General features: G+C 48.3%; 1 protein-coding gene across 3 annotated transcripts; it reads right to left on the bottom strand.

Moving 5' to 3' along the window:
- Positions 1-385: 385 nt before the first annotated feature.
- Positions 386-20,423, bottom strand: SDR42E2 (short chain dehydrogenase/reductase family 42E, member 2). 3 transcript variants are annotated; one of them, XM_080981864.1, is made up of 12 exons: positions 20,298-20,423; positions 16,277-16,617; positions 15,488-15,583; positions 13,962-14,019; positions 12,596-12,714; positions 8,403-8,478; positions 7,784-7,866; positions 5,514-5,651; positions 4,079-4,144; positions 3,450-3,513; positions 2,389-2,462; positions 386-1,140 (listed from the first exon to the last, which is right to left on the bottom strand). In XM_080981864.1, exons 2-12 carry the CDS (start codon positions 16,526-16,528, stop codon positions 877-879), a joined length of 1,290 nt encoding a protein of 429 aa, XP_080837990.1. In that variant the 5' UTR covers positions 16,529-16,617; positions 20,298-20,423; the 3' UTR covers positions 386-876. The 3 variants fall into 3 exon arrangements, with proteins under 3 accessions (XP_080837990.1, XP_080837989.1, XP_080837991.1); XM_080981863.1 differs by having other exon boundaries at positions 20,141-20,389; XM_080981865.1 differs by lacking the exon at positions 20,298-20,423 and adding an exon at positions 18,415-18,506.
- Positions 20,424-25,876: the final 5,453 nt, after the last annotated feature.

Here is a 25,876-nt window from a genome sequence, read left to right as displayed (position 1 = left end):
GAGGGCACTGTAATGCCTTCCAGGTGGTGTTGGAACGACAACCTCCGGGGATTGTCTTTGGTCTTTCAAATTTCACCTTGGGCAAGGCCAAAATTCGGCCTGTCCCACCCCCTATCTCTTGCCTTCCATTCTGCTCAATGCACTACGTCACAGGGCCAGTGGAAGTTGTAGTCCAACGCCATTTCGAAGGCCACAGGTCCCCCCTCCATCCCTTTTCAAACAACACAGAGAAACCTTCCCCTGCCCTCAAGAGTGCTTATTCACATGTAAAGGACAGACCACCGCCTTCTCCAACCACGTATTATATGTAAACATGGCGAGACCAGTGGACCTGCTTTTCCACAGGCCAGTTTTGTCGGCTTCGGCCCCTGGAGCAACACAGGCAGGTTTTCAGGTGTGGTTTTATTTTCAGCTCGCGCTGCAAAGTTGGCAAGAGACATCCGGTGCCGCGCAAAACAGTTCGCTGTTGGCACTGTTCTCCTGGATCTCTTTCTCACCTTCGTGGGCCCCGTTTTCTCGTCATGACCTGGAGAGGCAAGAGGCCGTCCTGGTGTGTCTGTGGAGGATTATTTGTACGCAGCCTTTGAAAGCCCCCCTCTCTTCTTCAGTTTGACGAAAGACGAGGAACCAACTGAACGCAGACACCACTGATATAAAAACAACACCCTCTCCCCTTGCGTGAGTCTCCTGAGTGTGATTTTCGGTGGCCATTTTGGCTTTCTGTTCATTAGCCACCGCAGGACGATTTCCTTGTATGTTTCTTATTCCTCTTAATGTACCTTCCTGCCTGCCTACTACTTTAGAGCTAAGAAAAACAGACCATGCGATCCAAGGGCAATGTTTCCCCGGCCGATCCTGTGCCTGAGAACGGCTGGCTTATCGCACGACAAGATGCTGATACTTTCCCCAGTTCTTGTGAACAAATTCCCAAACTTCTTGACGGTAAACTGCCAGGATGATCAGGGCAATGAACAGGGCTATCACCACGAAGCTTTTCAGCATGAAATAATTCTTCTTGCGGGGCCTGGTTTTCAAAAAATGATCCACACAGTCTGTAAACAAGTACTTTTTGGGGGCATAGCCGAGCTGTTGCCGGGCTTTATCTATTTTGAATGTGTTCGTGTAAGCAATGTTGTACACCTGCGAAGCGAAAGCAAAGGAGTTGGGTTTCTTTTAAAAACTGTTTTGAAACAACATGAGAGCAAATGACAATGGAGGGTACCTGGTCTGGGGTGGGCTTCCCAGATTCAGTGCCCTCCAGATGCCACTGCACCACAATTCCCTTCATCCCATCATCGTTTCCATCGCACATTTAAAATGATGCTTTTCGTAAAAACCTAAGAAGGCACCGGCTGTATCAGGTCAAAGGCCGACCTAGTCTTGGCATCCTATTCTCACAGTGGGCAACCAGATGCCTATAATAATAATAATTTTTATTTATACCCCGCCCTCCCCAGCCAAGGCCAGGCTCAGGGCGGCTAACAAGCAATAATAAAAACAAGTTGAATGAATACAACTTTAAAACAAGATTAAAATACAACACTAAAACATTAAAATGCAGCCTCATCACAGGAGGAGAAAGGAAAAAGAAAAAAGAAAGAAGGGGAGGGAATCAAATTGGCTCCAAGCCAAAGGCCAGGCGGAACAACTCTGTCTTACAGGCCTATGGGAAGCCCAGGAGCTCAGAACAACAGCCCTCTCCCCACTTGCGACTCCCAGCAGGTGATATTAAGAGGCATCCAATGGAGGCAGGACATAGCTATTGTGATAGGACCCAGTGATTGCTTTCTCACCCACAACTCTGCTGAACCCTCTTTTTGAAAAGCACAATAGTTTATTTTAGAATTTCTGCCAACATGATCAACAACAAAAATGTATATGGCAGCATGCCAATTCATAATACCATTAAGAACATCAGACGTATGTCATGCAAGCCAAGAGTAACAACAGAGTAAAGACGAAGGAAAAATTAGAAGGGGAAAGAAGTGTGGCGTAATGGTTAGAATGTTAGGACGTGACCTGGGAGATTTCTCCACCTGTAAAATGGGCTCTTTGTGCAGGACAAAAGCCAGCCAGCCAGATTGCAAAGCTCCCTCTGCACTACAAGGGCTATTGGTATGTTTTTAAGTTTGTTTTCTTGTGTTTTTCTATTTTGTAATCCGCCCTGGTAATTTGCTTGAAGGGTAGAGTATAAATTACTACAACAAATGGCTCAGTCAGTAGAGCATGAGACTCTTAATCTCATTATTGTAGGCTTGAGCCCCATGTTGGGCAAAAGATTCCTGCATTGCAGGGGGTTGGACTAGATGACCCTGATGGTCCCTTCCAACTCTACACTCCTGATTCTATGAAACAAACCCAGTACGTAATAACGTAGGCATGCGTTACCTCATTTCTGGTGACCAAAGGTGTGATTTCAACAATGGGCATTAACAGGTTGTGGAAGTGTTCCATTGCCACAGCTGTACAAAGAAAAAAAAGCACTTGATAAATACAATGGTCACTTGAAATAGCAGCGCATGCACAAAGCTGTGAGTCAAATGCTTGGGTCTGTCTAGCTCAGTACAGGCAGGCAGCAATGCTCCATTCAGACAGACATATTTCCAATACCTGCCTGCAGATACCAGGGATTGAATCCAGGGACATTCCGCACGCAAATCACACACTCTGCCCTGACTGCATTTCTCAAGTCTAACTTTAGCAACTTATTTGTTTATATTGCTAAAAAGAGCTGCCGTTAAACTGTTCTCTGTCATTGGGGTTGTTATTTGTCTCCTTAATAAGATTCCCTGTGCCCGCAGCTCCAAAAAGGTTGGGTTAAATTATACATTAAATTAAATATGTAATGTAACATTTGGGTTTCAGACAATTGTCACCATGGGCAGCCGCAATCTGGGCTGAGGCCGTGCTGTGAAAGGTTGATCCTTCTCTTCACTTGCTGTTGTCCTGATCAAAATTCCTCCCCTCCTCAACACCTGCATAGGAGTGAACTTCCCCACAGAAACTTTTCCCCATCCTTCCCACAAGGCAATGCAGTTGTGGCCAGGGGTGTGTGTGCACGGAGAATGCTGTTTTTTATGGAACAACATCAGGGTTGAAAAACATTAACCTCTGCCCCCTCAGGTCTCAGTTGAGATGGGCGCCGATATAGTGCAATGGGCTCATCTGCACGTAACGCTAAACAATGGCTGTCGAGCTTCAGAAACTCAGATCTTTTGTGACTGGGATAAGGATTTCTGCAGAGTTTAGCTTCTGCTTCCAAACATCTCAGTTTAAGCATTATGGTTTACCACAATGGCCGATTCAACAAGCCAGCTTCTCAAGCCATGGTTTGCTGCAAGATAAAATTCCTGATTCACACCGAGTGCAAACCCAAGGTTTTGTCTGAACTACTATAAAAACAAGCAAACCCCAAACAACTGTTGAGCAAACAACTGGAAATATTTTACCTGAAAAATAAGCAAAAAGAACAGGAACACGTATCCATGGCTTGCTGCAACCCAATCCTTTAAACTGAAAGAAACATTGAAATACTGAAACCAGACAGCTTTGAATGCAGCTGTTCATTTATCGATCTATCCATTCCATAACATTTCTGTACCATTTGATTGTAGGAAAACCTCAAAGCAGTTTACAAGAAAGATAAAACAATAAAACGCTCACAGATTACAACCATAATTTAAAATACAGAGAAGGGTAAAATCGCAGTCAATTTAAGACCAAAACAAATTAAAACTGTTATTGAATTTCTTACAAAAAAAACTTCTGTGTCTGGAAATTTTCACTGGTAAAATACTCAGCAAAGGTTTGTATTATACATAGTCATCTATGGTTTGTAAGGGGGTCCCTCCCCATATTCACCTGATTCCCCCCCCCAACACTATACAGCTGCCTTTATTAATTATTGCATCTCATCAGGCCATATGAGACTCGAGGCAGATTAAAAAAGAAACGGAGAAATTGAAGCCCGCCAGAGGATACTGGACTCGAACTCCCATCCGTCACAACCACCACAGCCAATAAGCTTAAGAAGTTTTAGAGCACAATTCTGTCTATAACAAACAGCTCTTGCACTCACCAGTGGGGTTAACCACTCAATAAGGTTGACCTTCTCGCCATCGTTGATGAAATATGCCTGGCCAGCCTACAAAGAACACAGGGGAAAGAGATCAGAATAGACATGGGCAACTTGTGGCCATACAACCATTGTTGGACATTAAACTCTCCTCGGCCCCAATGGCCAACGATCATGCAAGGTACACATTGGCAATGAACTTTACATGTACGGTTTGCCTGCAGCCTTAGGAAGGAAAATAACCTACCTGGACACCTTTGTGCTCAGCTGAGAACTGTATGATTTCCTGGAAACTCCGAAGCTTTAGGTGCATTAAATTTATTGCCCACCAAAACAAAACAATAACAAAAACCCTGATGGTTTGATATATAGCCAAAGTGTAAATACAACAATAAACACAGGCGAAACATATCAAAAACAGATTTCACAGTGCAACGTCATTTCACTGGTGCTATCCAAATGCCTGTGCTTTGCCTGGCACCAAAATGAGGACAAGGGTGGATCCAGGTGGGCCTCCCTTGGGAGAGCATTCCATAAATGGCGGGATGCTATAGAAAGGTCCTGCTCTCTTATCCCCACACTTCAGACCTTCCTTGGAGGTGGGCTACAGAGAAGAATCTCAGTTTATCACCTCAGGGTCAGGGAAAGTTCATGGGGGAAATTAGTTATAGCAGTGAGCCATATAGTAAACTTAATACAGTGGTACCTCAGGTTAAGTACTTAATTCGTTTTGGAGGTCCATTCTTAACCTGAAACTGTTCTTAACCTGAAGCACCACTTTAGCTAATGGGGCCTCCCGCTGCTGCCGCGCCGCTGGAGCACGATTTCTGTTCTCATCCTGAAGCAAAGTTCTTAACCAGAGGTACTATTTCTGGGTTAGCGGAGTCTGTAACCTGAAGCATATGTAACCTGAAGTGTATGTAACCCGAGGTACCACTGTATATATATATTGGAACATTTGTTTTCTAGGGAGTTGGACACCTCCCAATTTACTATAGCCAAATTTTGCATGAGAGCAAGGAACAGGTTTTCATCTAGAGAAGCTTTTAATGTTTGACGGACTATTGTATTTTAATATTTTGTTGGAAGCCGCCCAGAGTGGCTGGGGAAACCCAGCCAGATGGGCGGGGTATAAATAAATCATCATCATCATCTTCATCATCTATGTCTGGATACACCTGGAAGCCATTTTGAATCAACATGGTGGACTTGAATCTTTTGGTGCTGCACTGATGTTAACCACTGATTTCAAAACCACACTGGTGTTTTTGTGGGTTTCTTAGCATTACTTAGCAACTTCTGCCGAAAAGCTGCTTAGTAAATCAATTATCCCGAAAATGCCATAGCCCTCCAGGGGCCTCACGCCAAGGAAACGCTCTGCACATCCCCAGAATGTTCGGCACCTGAAAAACTGGAGCACGTGTAACGATATACTTACAGCTATGTAGTTCTTCTCAGGAGTGAGAGCGTCCATGGCGAGGATGTGAGCTTGCACGAGATTCTTGACATGAACCCAGTTCATTCGGGTCTCTGGTCCCCCAAATGTGAAGACAAACATCCCCCTTTCAATATTCAACTGTTGGAAGGTATGATTGAAGCATAACGTTGCCAGTTACAACGAGGGGCAAACGAGATGTGATAATAATAATAATAATAATAATAATAATAATAATAATAATTTATTATTTGTACCCCGCCCATCTGGCTGGGTTTCCCCAGCCACTCTGAGCGGCTTCCATAGAAACCAAAAATACAGTAAAATATCACAGATTAAAAACTTCCCTGAACAGGGCTGCCTTAAGATGTCTTCTAAATGTCAGGTAGTTATTTATCGCTTTGACATCTGATGGGAGGGCGTTCCACAGGGCGGGCGCCACTACCGAGAAGGCCCTCTGCCTGGTTCCCTGTAGCGTTGCTTCTCGCAATGAGGGAACCTCCAGAAGGCCCTCGGCGCTGGACCTCAGCGTCCGGGCAGAATGATGGGGGTGGAATTTATTTATTTATTTATTTATTTATTTACGGCTATTAGCCCATAAAGTATGTACAAACATAAAAGCACTGAGGCATAAAGCCGTTATATTCGGCACCAGAAGGTGAAAACCAGAAGGTGAACACCATGATGCAGGGGTGGGTCATTGAGCAGAGCCAGGTAACAGCTTGGGGCCCGGATAGCTCCAAGGGACGGATCCCAGAAAAAGGAAAACTGAAGACGAGATCCGACATGCACTCTCTTCAAAACTGTCCGATTAGTTTTTGATGTTGTTGTTGTTTTTGGTGGTTTTTGTGTGTGAGATAACCGCATTCAGGAATCTCGCCACCTGCAGAGTTACAGAAGGATCTGTATCCTGCAAAAGTAGTGCGGCATGTGACTCAACAGGCCTGCCAACCAAGCGTAGTAAAGCAGGACCCAGGAATTTAGTCCTGGCTATGCTATGTAGGGGGCAGTTGAACATTATATGTGGGAGAGAATCAACAGTTTTCCTGTCACACACGCATAGCGGAGACACCAAACCCTTGGAAAATCTGTGGCTCAGCAGGTTCGATGGAAGGACATTGAACCTTGCACGAATAAATGCAAGTCGGTGTGGTACAGATGAAAGAGATGACATGTATGATGGAAGGCCAAGTGGTGGGGTTATTCCGTGATACCTGGGGGAGCAGACACCCCCACCCCCGGCGAGGTTGTGTTGGTTTTCAATGTCTGCTAATCTTTGCTCAATAAGGCTTTTGGCTGAGCGTAAGTTCATCTTTAAGGAGTCCGCTGGAGAAATTCCGATGCTCAGAAGTTTGGCATGGATTTTTCCTACCCACGGATTGACAAAGTCGTCCCGCCAGAGGCACTGAAAAAGGTAATGGTCGGGAAGCCTATGCCAGCTGGACAGCCAATAACCAAAGACGATGGGGGTGGAGACGCTCCTTCAGGTATACTGGGCCAAGGCTGTTTAGGGCTTTACCGAGGCCATTTAGGGCTTTAATTAGTGCAGAATTGGCACTGGCTCTCCTGAGCTGAGGAACAGGAGACTTTTAAAGCAAGCCCTATTCAGGTATCCCAAGCAGAGTAAACCCAGGGCATGTCTTTGCTCTTCTCAATGTGCCAACCCTTCTTGTGTTCAAGGAGCGCTATCATTGCCCGCCCCCCCCCGCCGGTCTTCTTGCCTCCAGGCCAAACATATCCAGCTGTTTTAACCTTTCCTTGCATGGCTTGTTTTCTCTGGTACCTAACTGTAACTGGTCTCATCCCATGGTGGTATTATTACTATTATTTATTGAATTTATATACCGCCCTATACCCAGGGGCCTCAGGGCAGTTCACAGAATAAAATCAAGATATAAAAACACAAAATACCTAATAAAAATAAAAGCAACAACCCAATAGCCCCTCCCCCCAACCCAACCCCCCCCCCATTTTAAAAGGGCATAGGATATAAATCTGATCAACCAAAAGTCTGGTTAAAAAGGAATGTTTTTCCCTGGCGCCTAAAGGTGTACAATGAAGGCGCCAGGCGAACTTCCCTGGGGAGAACATTCCACAGATGGGGAGCCACTGCAGAGAAGGCCTGTTCTCGTGTTGCCACCCTTCGGACCTCTCGAGGAGGAGACACACGAAGGAGGGCCTCAGAAGATGACCTCGGGGTCTGGGTAGGTTCATATGGTAGTGTTTCCCCCCACATTCACAGAAGAGTGTTCTGAGCAAGTCACAATACGTACGGCCATCCGGGGAAAATGCCTTTGTTCTTCCGGCCCATAGATGCCAGGCGGTCGAAGAGCACAGGTGTGCAGTTTGCCACCTCCTAGGAAACAGGACAAGAAGCCGTTGGCTGATTCCGAACACGTCAATTGAAGAAACCGCCATGTTTAGGGCTGATACTGGACCACATGGGACAAGAGAGGCCAGAGGTTTCAGCATCTCCCGGCTCCTCCTCCTACCTGCTTCTAGGCTCCTCTGATGGATAGCTTTGGAGTCTTAAAGGGGCAACCTTCTATCCTGAAGGTGAGCATCCCTCTCTGTGCTGCTGGACCAGTGAGGTGCAATGGGAGGCACTGGCTTCTTCAGGTTTAAGGGCAGGTGTCCATGGAGGTCCTGGTTCTGAGCTTACAGGCCTTGGTGGTGTGGGAGTGTCCTCTGCGGACTCCTGCCTGCCAACCCCAGACTCTGCGGTCTCTCAGTCTCCAAGAGCAGGGCCAGAGCTGTGAACCTGGAACAACTTCATAGCTGGAGCCTCTTGAGTCTGAACCTTAATCGCTGCTTGACCCTGGGGGTCACGAAAGATACAATAAAATCATTCCCCCCCCAAGGTTGCCATAGGCTAAGATCACAGAAAAGTACCTGGTAAGGACACTCCGTCTGCTCCTAGAACCATCCGTTCTGCAATTGATTTGGTTCTGGAATACTCGTTCATTTGCTAAAAAGAAATCAAATTAATTAGTTTGGATTATTTAGCAAATAATAATAATAATAATAATAATAATAATAATATCTTTATTGTCATTGCCCCCTTCGGGGACAACAAAATTATTTGACTGCTCCATAAAAACTCTAATTAATCAATACAATATAATACAGCAAGGGAGATTAGATGACTTTCAAAGTCTGGGCTTCCCATTCAGGGCCGAGATCGCTCTGGAGAAGAAGCTGTTCTTAAGACGGCTCGTTCTTGTCTTCATCGTCCTGTATCTCCGTCCCGACGTCAAGAGCTCGAAGAGACAGTGACCAGGATGCGATGGATCTTTTACTATGTCCAGTGCCTTCCTATGGCACCTTGTGGCATAAATCTGCTCTAAGGTGGAGAGTGGGCAGCCAACAATGCTCTCTGCTGCCTTAACAACCCTGCACAACCCCATCCTGTCCTGGGTAGTACAGCTTCCGTACCACACACATAAGCCATAAGTGAGCACGCTCTCAATGGCACAGTGATACCAAATACCAAAGCACGTAAGCCAACAGCTCTGCTTGAAAAAATAATACTTTTTTCTCCCACTCAGTCAGTCACCATCTACATCCCCGGTGCCAAAGAACAGCCCATATAATGAGATTTTAATCACAGCTCCAAGTCTTACCACGGGGTTATGGGTAAATCCCCAGCAGAGGGTCTTCCACAATTGCAGGAGGACCACACAGAACACCTCTATGTGCCAACTTAGACGATGGATGGAAGGGGTTTTTTTCTGGCTGCCCTGAATCTGGGGAACACTTTCTCCCTTAGGATTTAACTAAGACTGTAATAACATTTTTTTTTAAAGAGTGAAAATAATGCGGGGAGGGGGTCAGTCTGCCCTACAGGAGTATGGGACACCAGTAGGGAAAGTGATGTCGTGTGAAAAGAATTCCACATGTTTTACTCCTAACAGACCTGTGAGAAGGTGCAATTCAGTTTCCCCAAAGCATGGGGTGTAACCCTACAGGGATCATACAGAGAGAAAAATAGGGCTCTTCTTAATTCCAGCGTGCCCAAGGGTCTCTAGTGGTAACCTAAGTCTACATATGAAGTAGCAGGAGCAAAAGCTGGTGGCAGTGTTGTAGCAGGTAGCACAGGGGTGGTTGCCCTGGGTGCAAAATTGCTTCCCTGGACACTTTCAACACCCAGCGCTGCCTCAATCCAGCCGCACGCTTCTATCACTGGGCTCCGTTGAAAACGGCTTCTCCATGCAAACTGGGAACAACCTCTCCAGACAATGGAAGAGCTCTTTTTCCTTATCTCTGTGGCTGCAATCTCTTGGGTGACTGCGGACGCTTTTAAGCAGCTGGGTGTGCAAGCATCCATTTCCCTCACATCCAACCAACCCCTCCATGTGTCCCTGGGCACTGGCAACCCATCATATACCACTGGCTAGTGGGGAAGAGAGGAGGAGGAGGAGGAGGAGGAGGAGGAGGAGGAGGAGGAGGAGGAAAAAGAGGCAAGTGCCCACTAGGACCGGTAGGACAGAAGGCAAGGAGACTAGCAGTAGCCAAACCCAACGACAGACAGGCAGGGGCACACCATGACTGGTTCTATGACCTTCTGGATCAGGCCATCTAGTCCAGCATCCTGTTCTCACGGTGGCCAACTAGATGCTTGTGGGAAACCTACAAGCAGGACCCAAGCACAAGAGCCCTCCCCTCCCCTCCTGTGGTTTCCAGCAAATGGTATTCAGAAGCATCGCTGCCTCTGACTGTGGAGGCAGAGCAGAGCCATAATGGCTAGTAGTCCTTGATAGCCTGGTCCTCTGGGAATTTGTCTATGTGCTGGGCCCGGTGGTAACCCATGAAACACGGTCCAGAATCCGAAGGTTCCACTGGTCCAACAGGGCCAAGGCAGGACACGAGGCAGAAAACCAGGCAAGGACAGGTACAGGATCTCCGGCAGGATCTAATATACAGCAACGTTGCTCCTGCAACCTACCTGGGGCGGGGTCCGACAACCTTTTATCTTTGTCGGGGTAGTGGCCAGTTCTGATCCCCCGGCGACTCACCTCCCTGTTTCGCCCGAAGGCGAGCACTCCTCCTGCTCAAGAGCAAGTCTCTCCTTCTCTCAGACCTCAGTCTCTGCAGCTCGGGAGACGTCGGTGGGTTACTAGACCCAGGGGCCGCCTCAGCCTCCCCTGACCCAACTGGTAGTGGAGCAGCTGTAAGTAATGGCCAAGCTGGAGGCAACGAGGTCATCCCTGCATCTGGAGCCAGGGCAGGCTCAGGCCCCTGACTCGGCCCAGCTGGTGTTTGTTGCAGGGGAACCTGTGCAGACTGGGGCTCTTCAGGATCAGGCCCCAGACTTGGTTCAGATGATGCCTGAGGCAAAGGATCCAGTGTAGACTGTGTCTCTTCTGGTTCCGAGTCCGAGCCCAAGTCCCAGGCCATCACAGTCTAATCCACCCAAGTTAGTGGCCATCACACTAAAGTACCATAGTTTATCTATGAGCTTCTAAGCAAGAAGGCAGGAAGGTGGAAGTGGGGGTGAGGCAGACCGAGGGCTAATAGACCAGCCTCCGCCAGTTCTTCGGATCCACCCCTACACTTTGGATCCAAAGCAACAGGCTGGGGAAAAACAACACGTACCGTATTTTTCGCTCTATAGGACGCACTTTTTCCCCTCCAAAAATGAAGGGGAAATGTGTGTGCGTCCTATGGAGCGAATGCAGGCTTTCCCGGGCTTCCTGCAGCTCCGCGCCACCCTCTGGATCCCGGCGCGAAGCCGCGCGGGGCTCCGGAGGGTAGCGCGGAGCTGCCTGAGCTCCAGGGCTTCTTGCAGCTCCGCGCCACCCTCCGGATCCCGGCGCGAAGCCGCGCGGGGCTCCGGAGGGTGGCACGGAGCTGCCTGCGCTCCAGGGCTTCTTGCAGCTCCGCGCCACCCTCCAGACCCCGGCGCGAAGCTGCGCGGGGCTCCGGAGGGTGGCGCGGAGCTGCCTGCGCCCCAGGGCTTCCTGCAGCTCCGCGCCACCATCCCGATCCCGGCGCGAAGCCGCGCGGGGCTCCGGAGGGTGGCGCGGAGCTGCCTGTGCCCCAGGGCTTCCTGCAGCTCCGCGCCACCCTCCCGATCCCGGCGCGAAGCCGCGCGGGGCTCCGGAGGGTGGCGCGGAGCTGCCTGCGCCCCAGGGCTTCCTGCAGCTCCGCGCCACCCTCCCGATCCCGGCGCGAAGCCGCGCGGGGCTCCGGAGGGTGGCGCGGAGCTGCAGGAAGCCCTGGGGCGCAGGCAGCTCCGCGCCACCCTCCCGATCCCGGCGCGAAGCCGCGCGGGGCTCCGGAGGGTGGCGCGGAGCTGCCTGCGCCCCAGGGCTTCCTGCAGCTCCGCGCCACCCTCCCGATCCCGGCGCGAAGCCGCGCGGGGCTCCGGAGGGTGGCGCGGAGCTGCCTGCGCCCCAGGGCTTCCTGCAGCTCCGCGCCACCCTCCCGATCCCGGCGCGAAGCTGCGCGGGGCTCCGGAGGGTGGCGCGGAGCTGCCTGCGCTCCAGGGCTTCCTGCAGCTCCGCGCCACCCTCCAGACCCCCGCGCGAAGCCGCGCGGGGCTACGGAGGTGGCGCGGAGCTGCCTGCGCTCCAGGGCTTCCTGCAGCTCCGCGCCACCCTCCCGATCCCGGCGTGAAGCCGCGCGGGGCTCGGGAGGGTGGCGCGGAGCTGCCTGCATTCCGAAGCCTGGTGCGCACTGAAGAGCGCGCCCGGGCTTCGCGCACCTCTCCACAAGCCTGGGGAGACCGGCTCGGTTCCCTAGGCTTGCGGATAGCAGGCTGTTCTGGGGGCTGGGGTCGGGGGAAGCTCGGGCTTCCCCCGCGCCTGCCCCGTGCCTGGGGAGGGAATTTTTTTTTCTTTATTCCCCCCCCCCCAAAAAAAATAGGTACCTTGAACGCACCTTGTTTTAGAGGGAGAGAACAAGAAAAAAATTTTTTTCCCTGTTCTCCCCCTCCTATGGTCCGGTGCGTCCAATGGTGCGAAAAATACGGTAATTTCTCTTGTGTTGTGGGGAGGTCATTAAAAACAACTCAGCCCTCCTCTCTCTTGCCCCTCACACCGTCGGTTGCAGCCAAATGCTAAAAAGGGGAGCAGCCCCAATACCTCTGCTAAAGGAAAATAAGGCACACTCTGCTCGTCGACGTCAATAAGGGTTTGCCCGCCAAACACCACGTTGATGCTGCTTGTGTAGACCAGCCTCGGGACGCTTCGTCGCTTGCAGACTGCAGACACATAGGAAACACAAAGCACTTCGTTGACGGAAGGAGGCAAATGGAAATCTGCTTTCCTGAGGGAAAGGGCTGGTATCTCAGGATGGCTGCGAGCAACAGCAGCCAACAAATTATTCTGCCCCGGCTGCTCACATTACAGCATCCTCCAGCCCCAGGAGCCTTCAAAAGGGAGCTCTTTCTAGAGAAAGAACCGTGGGGGGGCGGGGAGACTCTGGGGTTGCTATCAGGGGGTGATTGGTTTCGCTCCACCCTCCAGCCCTAGGAGCCTGCAGAAGGGAATTGCTTATTGAATACTTTGGCCTAAACTATTAGTAAGCTGTATACTTACTTCTTAAATGTTTCTCCTTGCTAAATTAATTCTTAATTGTTGATTCTTGTTTTTTATTTTTTGCATTATGTTGCAGTGATGTTATTTGTCTTATTGTGTTCTTTGTCCAGGGCAGCTGTCTGCCAGCTCCATCTGGTACGCAGGCTGAGACTCTACCTGCCCGCAGACAGTCTTGCCACAGTAGTACATGCTCTAGTTAGCTCCCACTTGGACTACTGCAATGCGCTCTACGTGGGGTTACCTTTGAAGGTGACTCAGAAACCACAACTAAGACAAAATGCAGCTGCCAGACTGATGACTGGGAGCAGCCGCCGGGACCCTATAACACCAGTCCTGAAGGATCTACATTAGTTCCCAGTACTTTTCCGAGCACAATTCAAAGTGTCAGTGTTGACCTTTAAAACCTTAGACTGCTTTGGCCCTGTATACCTGAAGGAGTGTCTCCACCACCATCATTCAACCCGGACACTGAGGTCCAGCGCCGAGGGCCTTCTGGCAGTTCCCTCATAGTGAGAAGTGAGGTAACAGGGAACCAAGCCTTCTGGGCCTTCTGGGTAGTGGTGCACGCCCTGTGGAACGCCCTCCCATCAGATGTCAAGGAAATAAACAACTATCTGACTTTTAGAAGACATCTGAAGGCAGCCCTGTATAGGGAAGTTCTGAATGTCTTATGTCCTACTGTGTTTTAATGTGTTGGAAGCTGCCCAGAGTGGCTGGGGCAACCCAGTCAGGTGGACAGCATATAAATAATAAATTACCATTATTATTCTTTATCGTGTTTAGACTGGCTTTTGTGCGAACTGCTTTTGAGCACAGATTTATTTGTGGGAGATGTGGTATGTAAACAAGCCGACCATCGACGATCCTCAGCCTGGGCTCATCCAAAACAAAGCACTGAGGCTGTACGCACCTTCAATGACGACACTGGTTCCTCCGACATTGACAGACCGAATATGTCTCTTGTGCATCTAGGAAAAGCAGGAAGAGGTTTAATGTTGCACCAGATGCTGCAATCAAAGCAAAATGAATTGCTTTAGCTTGTTTTGGTCTCTGGAGAATTGGCCTGGCTTGCTCCCTAGGCAGCAAGAAGGCCAGCTTGTAAAAGTTGAATTTCAAAAAAAAAAAAATCATCTGAAAAAAGCAGGGCTTTTCAGGGCTGTTGCTCAGAGGCTGTGTACCTGCCGAAGGTCCCAGGTACGTTCCCTTGCATCTTCAGTTAGAAGGTTCAGACCACAAGTGATGGGAAAGTGTCTTTGCCCAAGACCCTGGAGAACCACTAGTTAGTCTTGGGTGAAATCCAGCACAGGGAACCTTTTATAGTCCTCCAGAGGTCACATGTTTCTAGGTGGGGCCAAAAGTGGATGTGGAATAACAAATGATAATTTACTTATGCACCCCTCTCAGTACATTGTTTACTGAAAATAAAACATTTCTCTTCTTAAAAAATATACATATTCTTACTGTTGCCTTTGCTTAAGAGAATGTCTGTGATCTAATTCAGCATCACTCAGGCATCTTTTTTCAAAGCATCATAGAATTGGAAGGGACCATGAGGGTGTCAGGGTCTGGCCGGATGAGGAAGAGTGTTGGGCGCCGCCTATCCAAGAGACCCCTCCAGGGAGGACACAGAAGATGACAACTTAGACCCAGGACAGTGGTGGTGGGACACAGGGGGCCAGTGTGCAGGAGTGTCAAGCTGGGAGATGCTAGATGCAGGAGGGCTGGGTGATTGGGGGTGTGTGTGTGTCAGGAGAAGGCAGGTCTTCCAAGACAGCGCTAGGTGCTGAGAGTCTCAACGCGAGTGCAGACTCAGAGAGAGAAGAGTCCGAGGCTGCCTCTGCTGCCAAGAAACTGGCTCTCCTCCCCAGACTCCCCACTTGAGGAGAGTCCTGCAAGCTGCTCAGCAACGGGCCAGACAGGCCCAGAGAAGGAGCCCACCCCTTTGCCGTATTTTACATCTGCTTGGGAGAGATCTGGAGTGAGAGGGGGAAGGAGCTAGGTGAGACAAGCCAGAGGAACGCTGCTGTGTTGCTTCCTTTCTGTGAATTAAAAGCTAATTGCATTCTGTGTCTCAAGTTCTTTCCTGACTTGTGGATGACCTGTGCTTGCCTGACAGCTCCTTGACAGAGGATCATCTAGTCCAACCCCCTGCAGTGCAGGATTCTTTTGCCAAATTGGACCCACGACCCTGAGATGCTCTACAGACTGAGCTATACCAGACTGTCTGTATCCACTCAGGGCTTCTTTGCCTGAGAGTCTAGTGTATTTTATTTTCCTTTCTGAAAGGGGCAGGCCCTGGAAAAAGCTATCAACAGATCTCCGTTTGATTTAGGACAGCAGGAAATTTTCTGAAAATCTGTTCAACACAATCTGGAAAAGCCACATGAAAGGGGTTGATTCCTTGCAGAAACTCAAGACGAAGAGAAGCCAACTCACTTGTTCTAATCCTGTCATTCCGTACGCAGCTGCGTGAATGACACAGTCTGCCCCTTCGCAGGCTGCATAAAGCGGGTCATAGTGCCTCACGTCTGCCTAGAACACAGAGATCACATACTCTTGAGTGGGGGCTGGGGGGGGGGTCAGCAATGTTTTTTCCCCAGGCAACAGACAACAAAGGATGCTGAGAAGCCAAGATACACACTCTAAGGCCACCAGCAACAGGGAAGAGAGGGCAAGGACCCAGTTCTTTGATCATGCAGATCTTCTCTGTCATTGCAAAGGGTCACGAGACATACTGTGCAAATCATGCCATCATAAGAGTTGGAGGAGGCCTCACACACCATCCATCCCTCTGATGGAAGGACTGCAAAGCAAATCCAACGGGTGTCTGTGCAGAAAGAGAGAGCGTTTGTCCATACTGGAGAACTCTGGATTTGCACTTGCCTGTCTCATTAATATAGGGATAGCCACAGGTTGTCCTTCCCATCCCATAGTGTTGTACTGGAACTTCCCCCCTTTAAATGACGGTTTTCCTGGTCCTTGGAAAGTTCAAAACAGGCAGGATTGGACACCCCCCCCCCGATCTTGCAGAGATCATAGTCACCTACCCCACCCACCCCCATTGCAGCAGGTGCCACTGATCACTGGTGCTTGCAAACCCTTCCCCCACAACCACACTTTACCTGCCTTACACCTGACAGCAGATAATAATCTCTCTCTACATGATGTGTTGCTTATGGAAAAGAAAAGTGGGGTATTACGATCATAATAATAAATGATAAATACCTGTACGAATACTACTCCTTTCGGAATTTCCCAGAGGGGTTGGTTAATGTCATAGAGAATCACACTGGTTCCTGATTTGGCAAGGGCACGGCCAAGGCTAAAGCCAAAATAGCCAGCACCTCCTGTTATCACGGTCTTGTTGCTCACTTTCTTCAGCCCTCGGTTACCGGTGTCAATCTTCTGTTCAGCAGGCTGGGCATCTTGTTTAGAGGATTTGCGGTTTTTTCGGTCTTTCTGCTGAGATTTCTCCATTGCGCATTAAGGGGGCGCTCAGGGATCCACCGGATCTGGTATTACAAAACTCCACCAAGGTAGGAGCAACAGTATCTCCTTCTCATAACCTGTTGAAAGAGCACAAAGACCAATTTTGTTGGTGCTGTTGCTACAGGAATAACAGCGCCATTGGTAGAGCATAAGACTCTTAATCACAGTGCCATGGGTTTAAGATTCCTGCACCGCAGAGGGTTGGACTAGATCAGCCTTTCTCAACCTGTGGGTCCCCAGATGTTGTTGAACTACAACTCCCATCACTCCAGCTAGCAAGTGCAGGGATGGAGTTGTAGTCCAATAACATCTGGGGACCCACAGGTTGAGAACCGCTGGACTAGACGATCTTCGTGGTCCCTTGCAACTCTATAATTCTTTGATTCTAAGATTTCCATGTTTCTCAGTCTGGTTCTTATTTAAGGAACATTATATATATATATATGGCTTCTCTATGTAGCACTTATTCACAAATGAATGTTTAACTTTTTGGCGTTCTGTTATCAATACCCCACTGATATCCTGCTGTTTGCCCTATAGTCCTCAACTTCGGTAATGAAAATTAAAAACAAACACGCTGTGATGTTATGAAAAGTGATACACTTCTCAGCATTTCTGAGAATGCCTCACTGAGGCATATGAGGCGGGCTTCTCCAGTGATAAATTATATTTGGTCCAAAGTTGTCAGCATCAACTTTGCATTAGCAAAATCCTTGATATTTGGAGATGTCCGCGTATTTTTAAATTATATTCCCGTAGCATGGGGATTAACAGCAAGACAACAAAAGCGGACTTCTGTTTTGGTATTCCTACGGGGATCTGGTTAGCCATGGTGAGATCAGGATATTGCTCCTCTGTATCTATGGCCTCGCCCAATGCCTTTTTATCACACATTCATGATAATTTGTGTTCACAGTGCTATTAACAGGGGTCATACACACTTCTGTTTTTGATGCAATCCACACTTCCAAAAAGTTTGGGGTGGCCATACTGCTTCATTTCCAACCAGAGACAAAGGTTTAAAGGTTTGAACATTTGCAAGAAGCAAAGGTTTAAAGTCCCTCTGCGCCCCCCCCCCTCCAAAGTAGCAGGGTCCCAATGCAGATCAGGGCTCCCTTGCCTGCAATTTACTTCAAAAAGTCATTATCCCAGTTGCTAATTGTGTAAACGCTGTGCCGTCCAGTTAGGTGTTTGAAATGAGTTCCTACATTGGACAGGGCTCTTTTTTAGATTGCGTTTAATCTGGCAAGATCTAGATAAAATCAAGCATTAAATTTTTGGTGTTTTCTGCAACATGTTCTTCACATAGTAAAATGAAGCACTGGTGGTGGAATTATTCTGTTTACGTTCGCTCTGTGACACTTCCACAATGCTAGTATGTTATCACTGTATGGGTGGGGTCATACGTGACCATCCCAAAAGCATTAGGAACCCAAATAATCATGAATGAGCACTAAAAAGGATGCTTGAAAGGGCATAGAAGGAACCCGTAGCCTAGTTCATTCGTTATGTAGCGGCTTCTCAGTCACGCCACCCATTGCCACCCTGGTATGGGAGTGAAGGAGCAACAATGATCTCCCAGCCTCTCCAACCTCACAGGTTGTCGCAAGGATAAAATGAGAAAGTAAGCAAGCATATATACCCCCTTGAGGTCTTGGGTGGAAATCATTGTATGAAATAAACAAAATATATCAGCTGTGGGGCTGTATTTTGCTTTTGTTTTACTTAATGGGAAGAGGGTGGGTTGGTGAACGGTAGTCATTACTAACCCCCAACGTGGCTGGTTTTTTTTTGAAAACCACTCAGAGGTTTTCATACAATCAAGCGATATGTAAATTTTGTTATGAATAAATAAAGAAATCTCTCTTAGTCACCCCAAGGTAATAACAACCGCTTCTTAGACTCCTGGGACCATAGACCAAAGTGGTCACGAGCATCTTCCAATAAAGAATCTGGTGTAAAAGGTAGCCAATCGTATTACATATGCAAATAAGTCTCTTCTCCCCATAGGCTGCTGCAACAGAGAACTGCTTTTGCATCACGTTGCTTCAGAATGTTTCAGTTTAAAAGGAGACAGTTGGTGCAGTTAAATAGAATTCTACCTCACGCCTCTTGTGGGGATAATACAGCAATGGCCAGGTGTGCTTACATGAAGTAAATTCCACTGAAATCTGTGGGACTTACTTTGGAGTAACCAGGCCTTGGCTTGGAGTGCAAACAATAAAAACGCAAAGCTGCTCATTGGCACACAGGGATTGTTGGGGTTCCAGTATTTGGGAAATTCATCTTTGGCTGTGATTTTTGGATAAATCTGAATACTTCAGATACAAAGGGCACAGCCTTCCATCTGCATTTATTATTGCATTACAAGCACACTTTTTTCAAACTTTGCTGCATGTTTCTTTTCGGCACTCATGACATAAGACACGGAGAAGAATAGAATTGTAGAGTTGGAAGGGACCATGAGAGTCATCCAGTCCAACCCCCTGCAACGCAGTAATCTTCTGCCCGGGGCTCAAACCCACGACCCTGACATTAAGAGTCTCATGGTCCACCAACTGAGCTATTTAAAATATCTGAAGATATTGTTGGGGGAGAACCTCCTGCACTGTTAACTTTTGCTGCATCCCTGTTATAAGCCAATTATTTACCTGAGGGAAAAACATAATCTCTGCCTTCCAGGCTGCCCCCTCCCCCCGCTGTGTTTGGATGAAGCATGTTGTTGACAAAACCATTTCACCATTCTGCTATAAAAAGCAAAGATCTTTGCCACAGCAAGTGAAAGAGGTCCACAGGATTTCCCTCATTCAAAAAAGGAAAATACCTGTGGTTTCCTTGCACAAACCCCCAGATATAATCATATCTAGACAGGCAGATGTGTGCGAGATACTTTTAATATCGGTTTATTACCCTGGTTGTACGCTAACTCATAGCTTTGCCAAAACGCCACTTCAATAAAATAAAATAAAAACCTTTTAACAGTGCAGTGCTAAGCACAGTTACTCAGGTGTAGGACTCACTCAGTTCAATGACATCTACTCCCAGGTAAACTGTGCATTTATGCCCCAAAATTAAATTTTAATTTTGGAAGTGAGGGAATGACAGCGAGTGGTGACACCAATTATACTTATTTCTGTGCAGGAATAGTAAGAAATAATGAATAATCACAGGGTGTTCGGAAGACAGAATAGGGTTTGCTGGGATAATAAACCATCCACACAATTATTATAGAGATCCCAAGCAGGGTAGTCCCTCCGTACACGTTTTATTTCCTTTTGCAAACGTTATTTCGTTTTCACTCAACCAAACCTCTGTTTTAGAAGGCCTGGAGATGTACACCTTTGGGTGAGATTCAGTACTCCTTGCTCCCCCACCTCTCGCTTCCTGAGCGATGCAATGGGCGAGAAAAGGAGATCCGCGAGTTGTGCCTCCGACTAAGCTTCTACTCAAGAGTAGACCCATTGAAAGCCCTGGCCCCTCACGCCCAGCTTCCGTCCATTGACTTCAGTGGGTCTACTCCTGAGTATGGACTTAGTTGGGAAGATCTAGCGCGTGAAACCCTAGTAACCATAAGAAGGTCTCCTGCAATAATATTATTACCCTGGGAGTGGGTCCTTGGCAGGAGAGATTTCCTGGGTGTGGGGCAAATCCTGGCTCTTTCCCCCCCAAACGGCAGGAGGTGGCTCCTTTTCCTCTTTCTCACGGTTGACCAGGAGACACCCCCAGCTAGGCATAGTCCCCAGTCGGGCAGGCTTACATCTTCAATTCATCCATCCTAAGAGGAAGAAAAGCCACTGCGGAGGAGCCCGGCTTGGTGGTGGCGGTACTGTACTTCCAGCGGGGAGGAGAACCGTAAATATTAAAGGGGCAGCGCACGCAGAGGAGAGTTCTGTTATCTCCAGGTGAGGGTGGCGCTATCCGTGCGATCCTATATATCGGGGTGGCCAACTCCCAAGAGAATGCGATCTACTCACAGAGTTAAAAACTGGCAATGATCTACCCCCTTTTTTTGGGGTTCAGGTCAAAGTTGTTGAGCTCTTTTTTAGGAAGGAAAGCCCTGTATTTGGGGGGGGGGGTTGAGCTTTTATTAGGAAGGAAAGCTCCGTTTTTTAGGGGTTCAGGTCAAAGTTTTTTTAAGGGAGGAGGAAAGCCCCGTTTTTTGGGGGGTGCAAGGCAATAATGTTGAGATTTTTTTAGGGGAGACAGTTGTTGAGCTTCTTTGGGGGGAGTCAGTGATCTGCCTGTGATCTACCACAGATGTCCAGTGATCTACCAGTAGATCACGATCTACCTGTTGGATGTGCCTGCTATATATATACACACACACACCAGGTGTGGGGAAGCTTTGGCCCGCCAGATGTTGCTGAACTACAACTCCCAGCACTCCTGGCTTGCTGGAGCAGGTGGGAGTTGTAGTTCAGCAACATCTGGTCTTTCAAATTCGGCACACACACCCTCCACACCTCTTGCCTTCCATTCTGCTCAGTTCACTATGTCATAGTTGCAACAACTTGAGGTGCCCCCTAGGCTCAGCGCCCAGTGCAGCGGAACAGGCCCTGCTGCCCTGCTCAGAGGGACTGATGGGTCCCCCACACCTGCTGTACCTGTACTGTACATTTAAATCACATGACATCCCCACCAAAGAGTACTGGGAATTGCAGGTTTTCCCTGTGCAGAACCACAGTTCCCAGTAGCCTATGCAAGCTAGGGTTCCCAGGATTTTTTGGGGAGAGTTATGCACATTTAACGTGCTTTAAATGTCTAATAATGACCTGCCCTTAAAGCACATGTTTTCCCTTCAAAGAATCCTGGGAAACATAGTTCTCCCACACCCTATGGTTCCCAAGATTCCTGTGGGGTGGAACCATGCGCTGTAAATGGGTTGTATCCAGCTAATTTATTTCTCAGATGCATTGATGCACCTAACTTAGGCATGTTCATGGCCTTCAACAAGTCTACTCTGTGTAGGATCCATTATATCCAGTGGAAATGCTGAGCAGAAAATGTTCAGGATCGCACTGGTGGTCAGTCAACCATTTGTAGTTTGGCCCTGCAGATAATCAGTAGCATTGAAAAGTGCGGGGAGGGCATGGAGCAGAGAGATCACAGTTATTAGAGCAGGCATATGACAGCATAAATGTCTCAATACACCTGCTGTCAGGAACTGGCTGGATGAAGAGGAGTTGTGGGAGGCACCAGCTAGGGAACCCCCAAGGGAAACCCTAGAGGAGGAAGGCTCATAGCTCAGGGATTGGTGGTGGGACACTAAGGAGAGGTCAGGGGATGCTGAAGGGGCAACAGGGATGCTGAAGGGGCAACAGGGCTTAGTGAGCAGGAAGACAGAGAGCAGTTCAGACTTTGAGGCTGAAGCGGGGGGGGGGGTCAAGTGGCAGCTGGGGAATCCAGGGAGTCTCCCTCTCCTGCTGCGACAAGCTCCAGCCCCGTCTCCAAGAAAGTGCAGAGTAATGAGAGCAGACCAGAGGTGCGCAGATGCAACATGAGACTGCTTAGGAAACATCTGGGAGAGGAGTGTTAGGGAGGGTGGGGGGCAGAGAACTTCAGTCCATAGGGGCAGGAGCTGCTGGGAAGGGTTGCTGAGCTGTATTGAAATTGAAATACTTTATTGTCTCTTGTACAACTTGTATACAGTGAGATTACACAAGCACCCCCCACTCAGCTCTCTTAGTCTTAATTCCCCTCGTTTACTGACGCACACCCACCAAACCCGAAAGTCAGTTGCCCTGTTGTTATCGTTTCATTCAGCAGCCTAACGGCCCATGGATAGAAGCTGTTCTTTACCCTGTTGGTGCGACTAATCATGCTTCTTTATCTTCTGACCGAGGGCAGGAGATCCAGAAAGTGCCGGCCAGGGTGTGAATCATCCCTGAGAATTTTCCTCACGCTCCTGAGGCAATGTTCTTCCGCTATTTCATCCAGCGGATTCACAGGACAGCCCATAATATCTTGTGCTGTATTCACCACCCTCTGTAGGCACTTCCTGTCAGATGATGTCAAACCAGCGTACCACACCGTGATGCAGTATGAAAGGACACTTTCTATTGTGGACCGGTAGAAGGAGATAATCAAATGTTGATTGACATCGTTCTTTCACAATACTCTGAGGAGATGGAGTCTCTGTTGGGCTTTCCTAACCACCTGGGTTGTATTGATTTTCCAAGTAAGGTCTTGTACAGTATGCCATTTCTTTGAATAAAGAGTTAACTTCACTGACAAGGGAGCTCTGCTTCTTTCGTGTGTCTGACTCTGGCCCTGACACCTGCTAGTTTTTAAAGTGCCACAATGGAACTATCCTCTACGTGTGTTTGAGACTAACTGTGCGATACCAAAACATGTCTACTCAGAAGTAAATCCTACCGGTTCCAATGAAGATTGCAGCCAAACGCAATTCACTCCTCAAACATGTATTCTTGTGTGTAGTGTAGTTGGAACAAATTAACAAAACAGTTGGGCCAAAATGGATGGAACGGTGACTGCAAATCTCACCTCTGGGCCAGTTTCTGTAGACACTACACACACCCCTCTCCGTCCTGCGTCTACGCAAGCAAGAGGCATGACCAGAGTGCAAGGACACACTCCCACCAGAACTACAACCACAACAAAAACCACTCTGTGGAAGTGGGAAGCAGGCCTGGTAAACAGGCACAGCTGGGGGAAATCCATAGGACCAAATAGAAAGGCCAGGGGGTTCACATTTGGCCCTCAGGTCTGAAATTCCCCCTTCCAGAGAAGACAGTAAGGGCAATTCAGTCATATTTCGGGTTACAGATGCTTCAGGTTGCGTTTTTTCAGGTTACGGACCGCCGAAACCCAGAAGTATCAGAACGGGTTACTTCCGGGTTTCGGCAGTCGCGCATGTGCAGAAGCGCTAAATCGCGCTTTGCACATGCCCAAAAGCACCAAATCGCAACCTGTGCATGTACAGATGTGCCACTGCGGGTTGTGAACGCTGCGGGTTGCGAACTTGCATCCTGCACAGATCACGTTCACAACCTGAGCGTCCACTGTATGAGAGCCAAACTAAATTTGGCATATTGCACTGCTGGTGTGTAGGGAGAGGGTCAAGCCAGACTGGGACATGTCACGGAGGGGTGACTTAACCCTCCCCTCCTCACCAACATGGTCCTGCTTGGAGTACTCTACAGCGCAGCATCTTTTTGTAAAATAAAATTTTAAAAAGCAAGGGGGGAAATAGCGACACAAACAACATGACGAACATCGCAGCTAGTTTGTCCTCCTTGTTTCCCAGAGACAGAAAATGGGCTGCCCCAAGCAGTTGGCACATATGATAACAAACAAGCAGTTCTTTGCAAAACGGCTTTTTCTCTAGGTTTTCCCGCTCTGCCCTGTAAGCAGGAACGAGGCCCACTTCTTGTAAGTGGCTTTGGAAGCCGGAATCACATCATATTTCTGACTGGCTTTTTTCTCTGCTGCCTGCTTGACTGGGTGAATTTCAGCCGCAGGAGTTTCCATCCCCTCTGGGGGGGCTGCCTCAATGCTCTGGGGTTTCAGTTGACAATTTATAGAGCACTGGCTTCCCTGACACGGTTGGTTGCCTTCCTCGGTTGAGTCAGAAAACTGCTAGGTCTTCTCTCTCCTGCGGAGGCCTCGGGCCTTCATGGCTGACAGAAGCGCTTTGGCGCCTGCGAACCGATTCCCATGATGCAGTGTTGCATCGTGGTTTTCTTCCTCCTCGGTGACTGCCAAAAGTGCTGAGTGAACAGGGCTTATTTGCAAGCTGAGGTGTCACACCGGCTGGAGGTGAGGCACCAGAACCCGGTTCCAGGGCCGGAGCTCGGAACCTGAGGAGAAATCTGGAACCACCCCTGTGAGGAAAGCGAATGGGGGGGAGGATTATAGGTGAAGACGTAATAAAGAGGCCGCCTCTGGGCATGCAGAGAGTGCTCCTTGAATGACCACAGCTCTCACCCCACACAGTGGGAATGGTATTTATATACTGCACATCATCAAAAGATCCCAGAGTGATCCACAACATTAAGAGCACATTTCATGGAACATCTATAATAAAAAGCACAATAACAGATAGCATACTAATAAAATGATCATAATAACAGCCTCCTGGTCCCCCCAGCTTTAGCAGGCCATAGATTTCTTAAATGGCTAAAGCCCTGGGTAAAGAGGAATGTTTTTGCCTGGCGCCTAAAGACATGTAGTGATGGTACCAGGTGAGCCTCTCTGGGGAGAGCATTCCACAGTCGGGGAGCCACCACAGAAAGGGCCTGTTTCTCGTGTTGCCAATCTCTCTAGGATGAGGCACAACTTTCCTCATGACTCTTATTTTTATTCATATGCAAATAAATTTAATTAAAACGAAGTAAACGTCACACAATTAGTTGGCTAAGATTCCTTTAACTGGGTGACACAACATAGCACCCACATAATCCAAAGTGATTTGAAAACACTTCATAAACAAACAAAAACCAAGTATTCAGATTCGGCTAAAAATGTTATGGAATGAACATAAACTATGTGAAATTGTGTAACCTGCTCCCCCCCCCCCCCAGTTAAACAAATTAATGGATATTTGAAGAGGCAGGAAGCCTTAGTTCTTATCTTTGCATGGGATTAGAAAATGGGAAGTTGCAGGTTGAACTGTGGGTTGTGGCTGTACTAAGACTGGAAAGAAAAAGGATTTTCCAGTGAGGAAACTCTCTCCTCTTCCTCCCTGCTTAGGGATAAGACCTGGTCTACACAGGTGAAAGAATGAGATAGGAATGACGTGGTAAAATGACTGTGGTGGACTTCAGTTGTACATGCCCCTGTGTAAAATAAAGTTAATAAATCCCCACAAGTAGAAGGCTAGCACATCAAGGAGAAAGGCTCCAGCCCCAGTTCTTTCCCTGCTATGCTGGTTTTCTGTTTGCAAGGAGTTTTTTTTGACAAAGGAGAACTTTCAAAAAAGCCATTCCCTAACAACTGTCTGAAGTGGTACAGTCCATTCTGCATTTTGGCCCTCTGCCCCACCATTGTGCTATGTAGGTAAACTAGGCTTTGAGTGGCTCTGTGCAAAGCTAAAATGAAGAAAAGAAATCTGGGGCACCCCCGCAGATAACAGTTTCGCAGCCTAAGAGGATGCTTCTCCCTTCCCACGCTCGCCAAAAAAACACTGCGTAGTCAACAGCTGCCCCGCTGAATCGTAGAGCAAGGCTGCTGCTGCTTTGCACCGAAGTTCTCCCTCTCGCTTGCTGATGCTTCTCACATGAAATCAAAGATGCTAAGGGATATTTCCTATGAAACACCTTTCAGGGCAGGGCGGGCGGCAGAAGGCCTTAATTATTCATGTCACAACAAGCAGCA

Source organism: Podarcis pityusensis (assembly GCF_964106645.2).
Source record: "Podarcis pityusensis genome assembly, chromosome: 14".
In the NCBI taxonomy this organism is placed as follows: domain Eukaryota; kingdom Metazoa; phylum Chordata; class Lepidosauria; order Squamata; family Lacertidae; genus Podarcis; species Podarcis pityusensis.
Note: the sequence above shows the minus strand (reverse complement) of the source record. Positions and strands in the feature narration are given on the sequence as shown.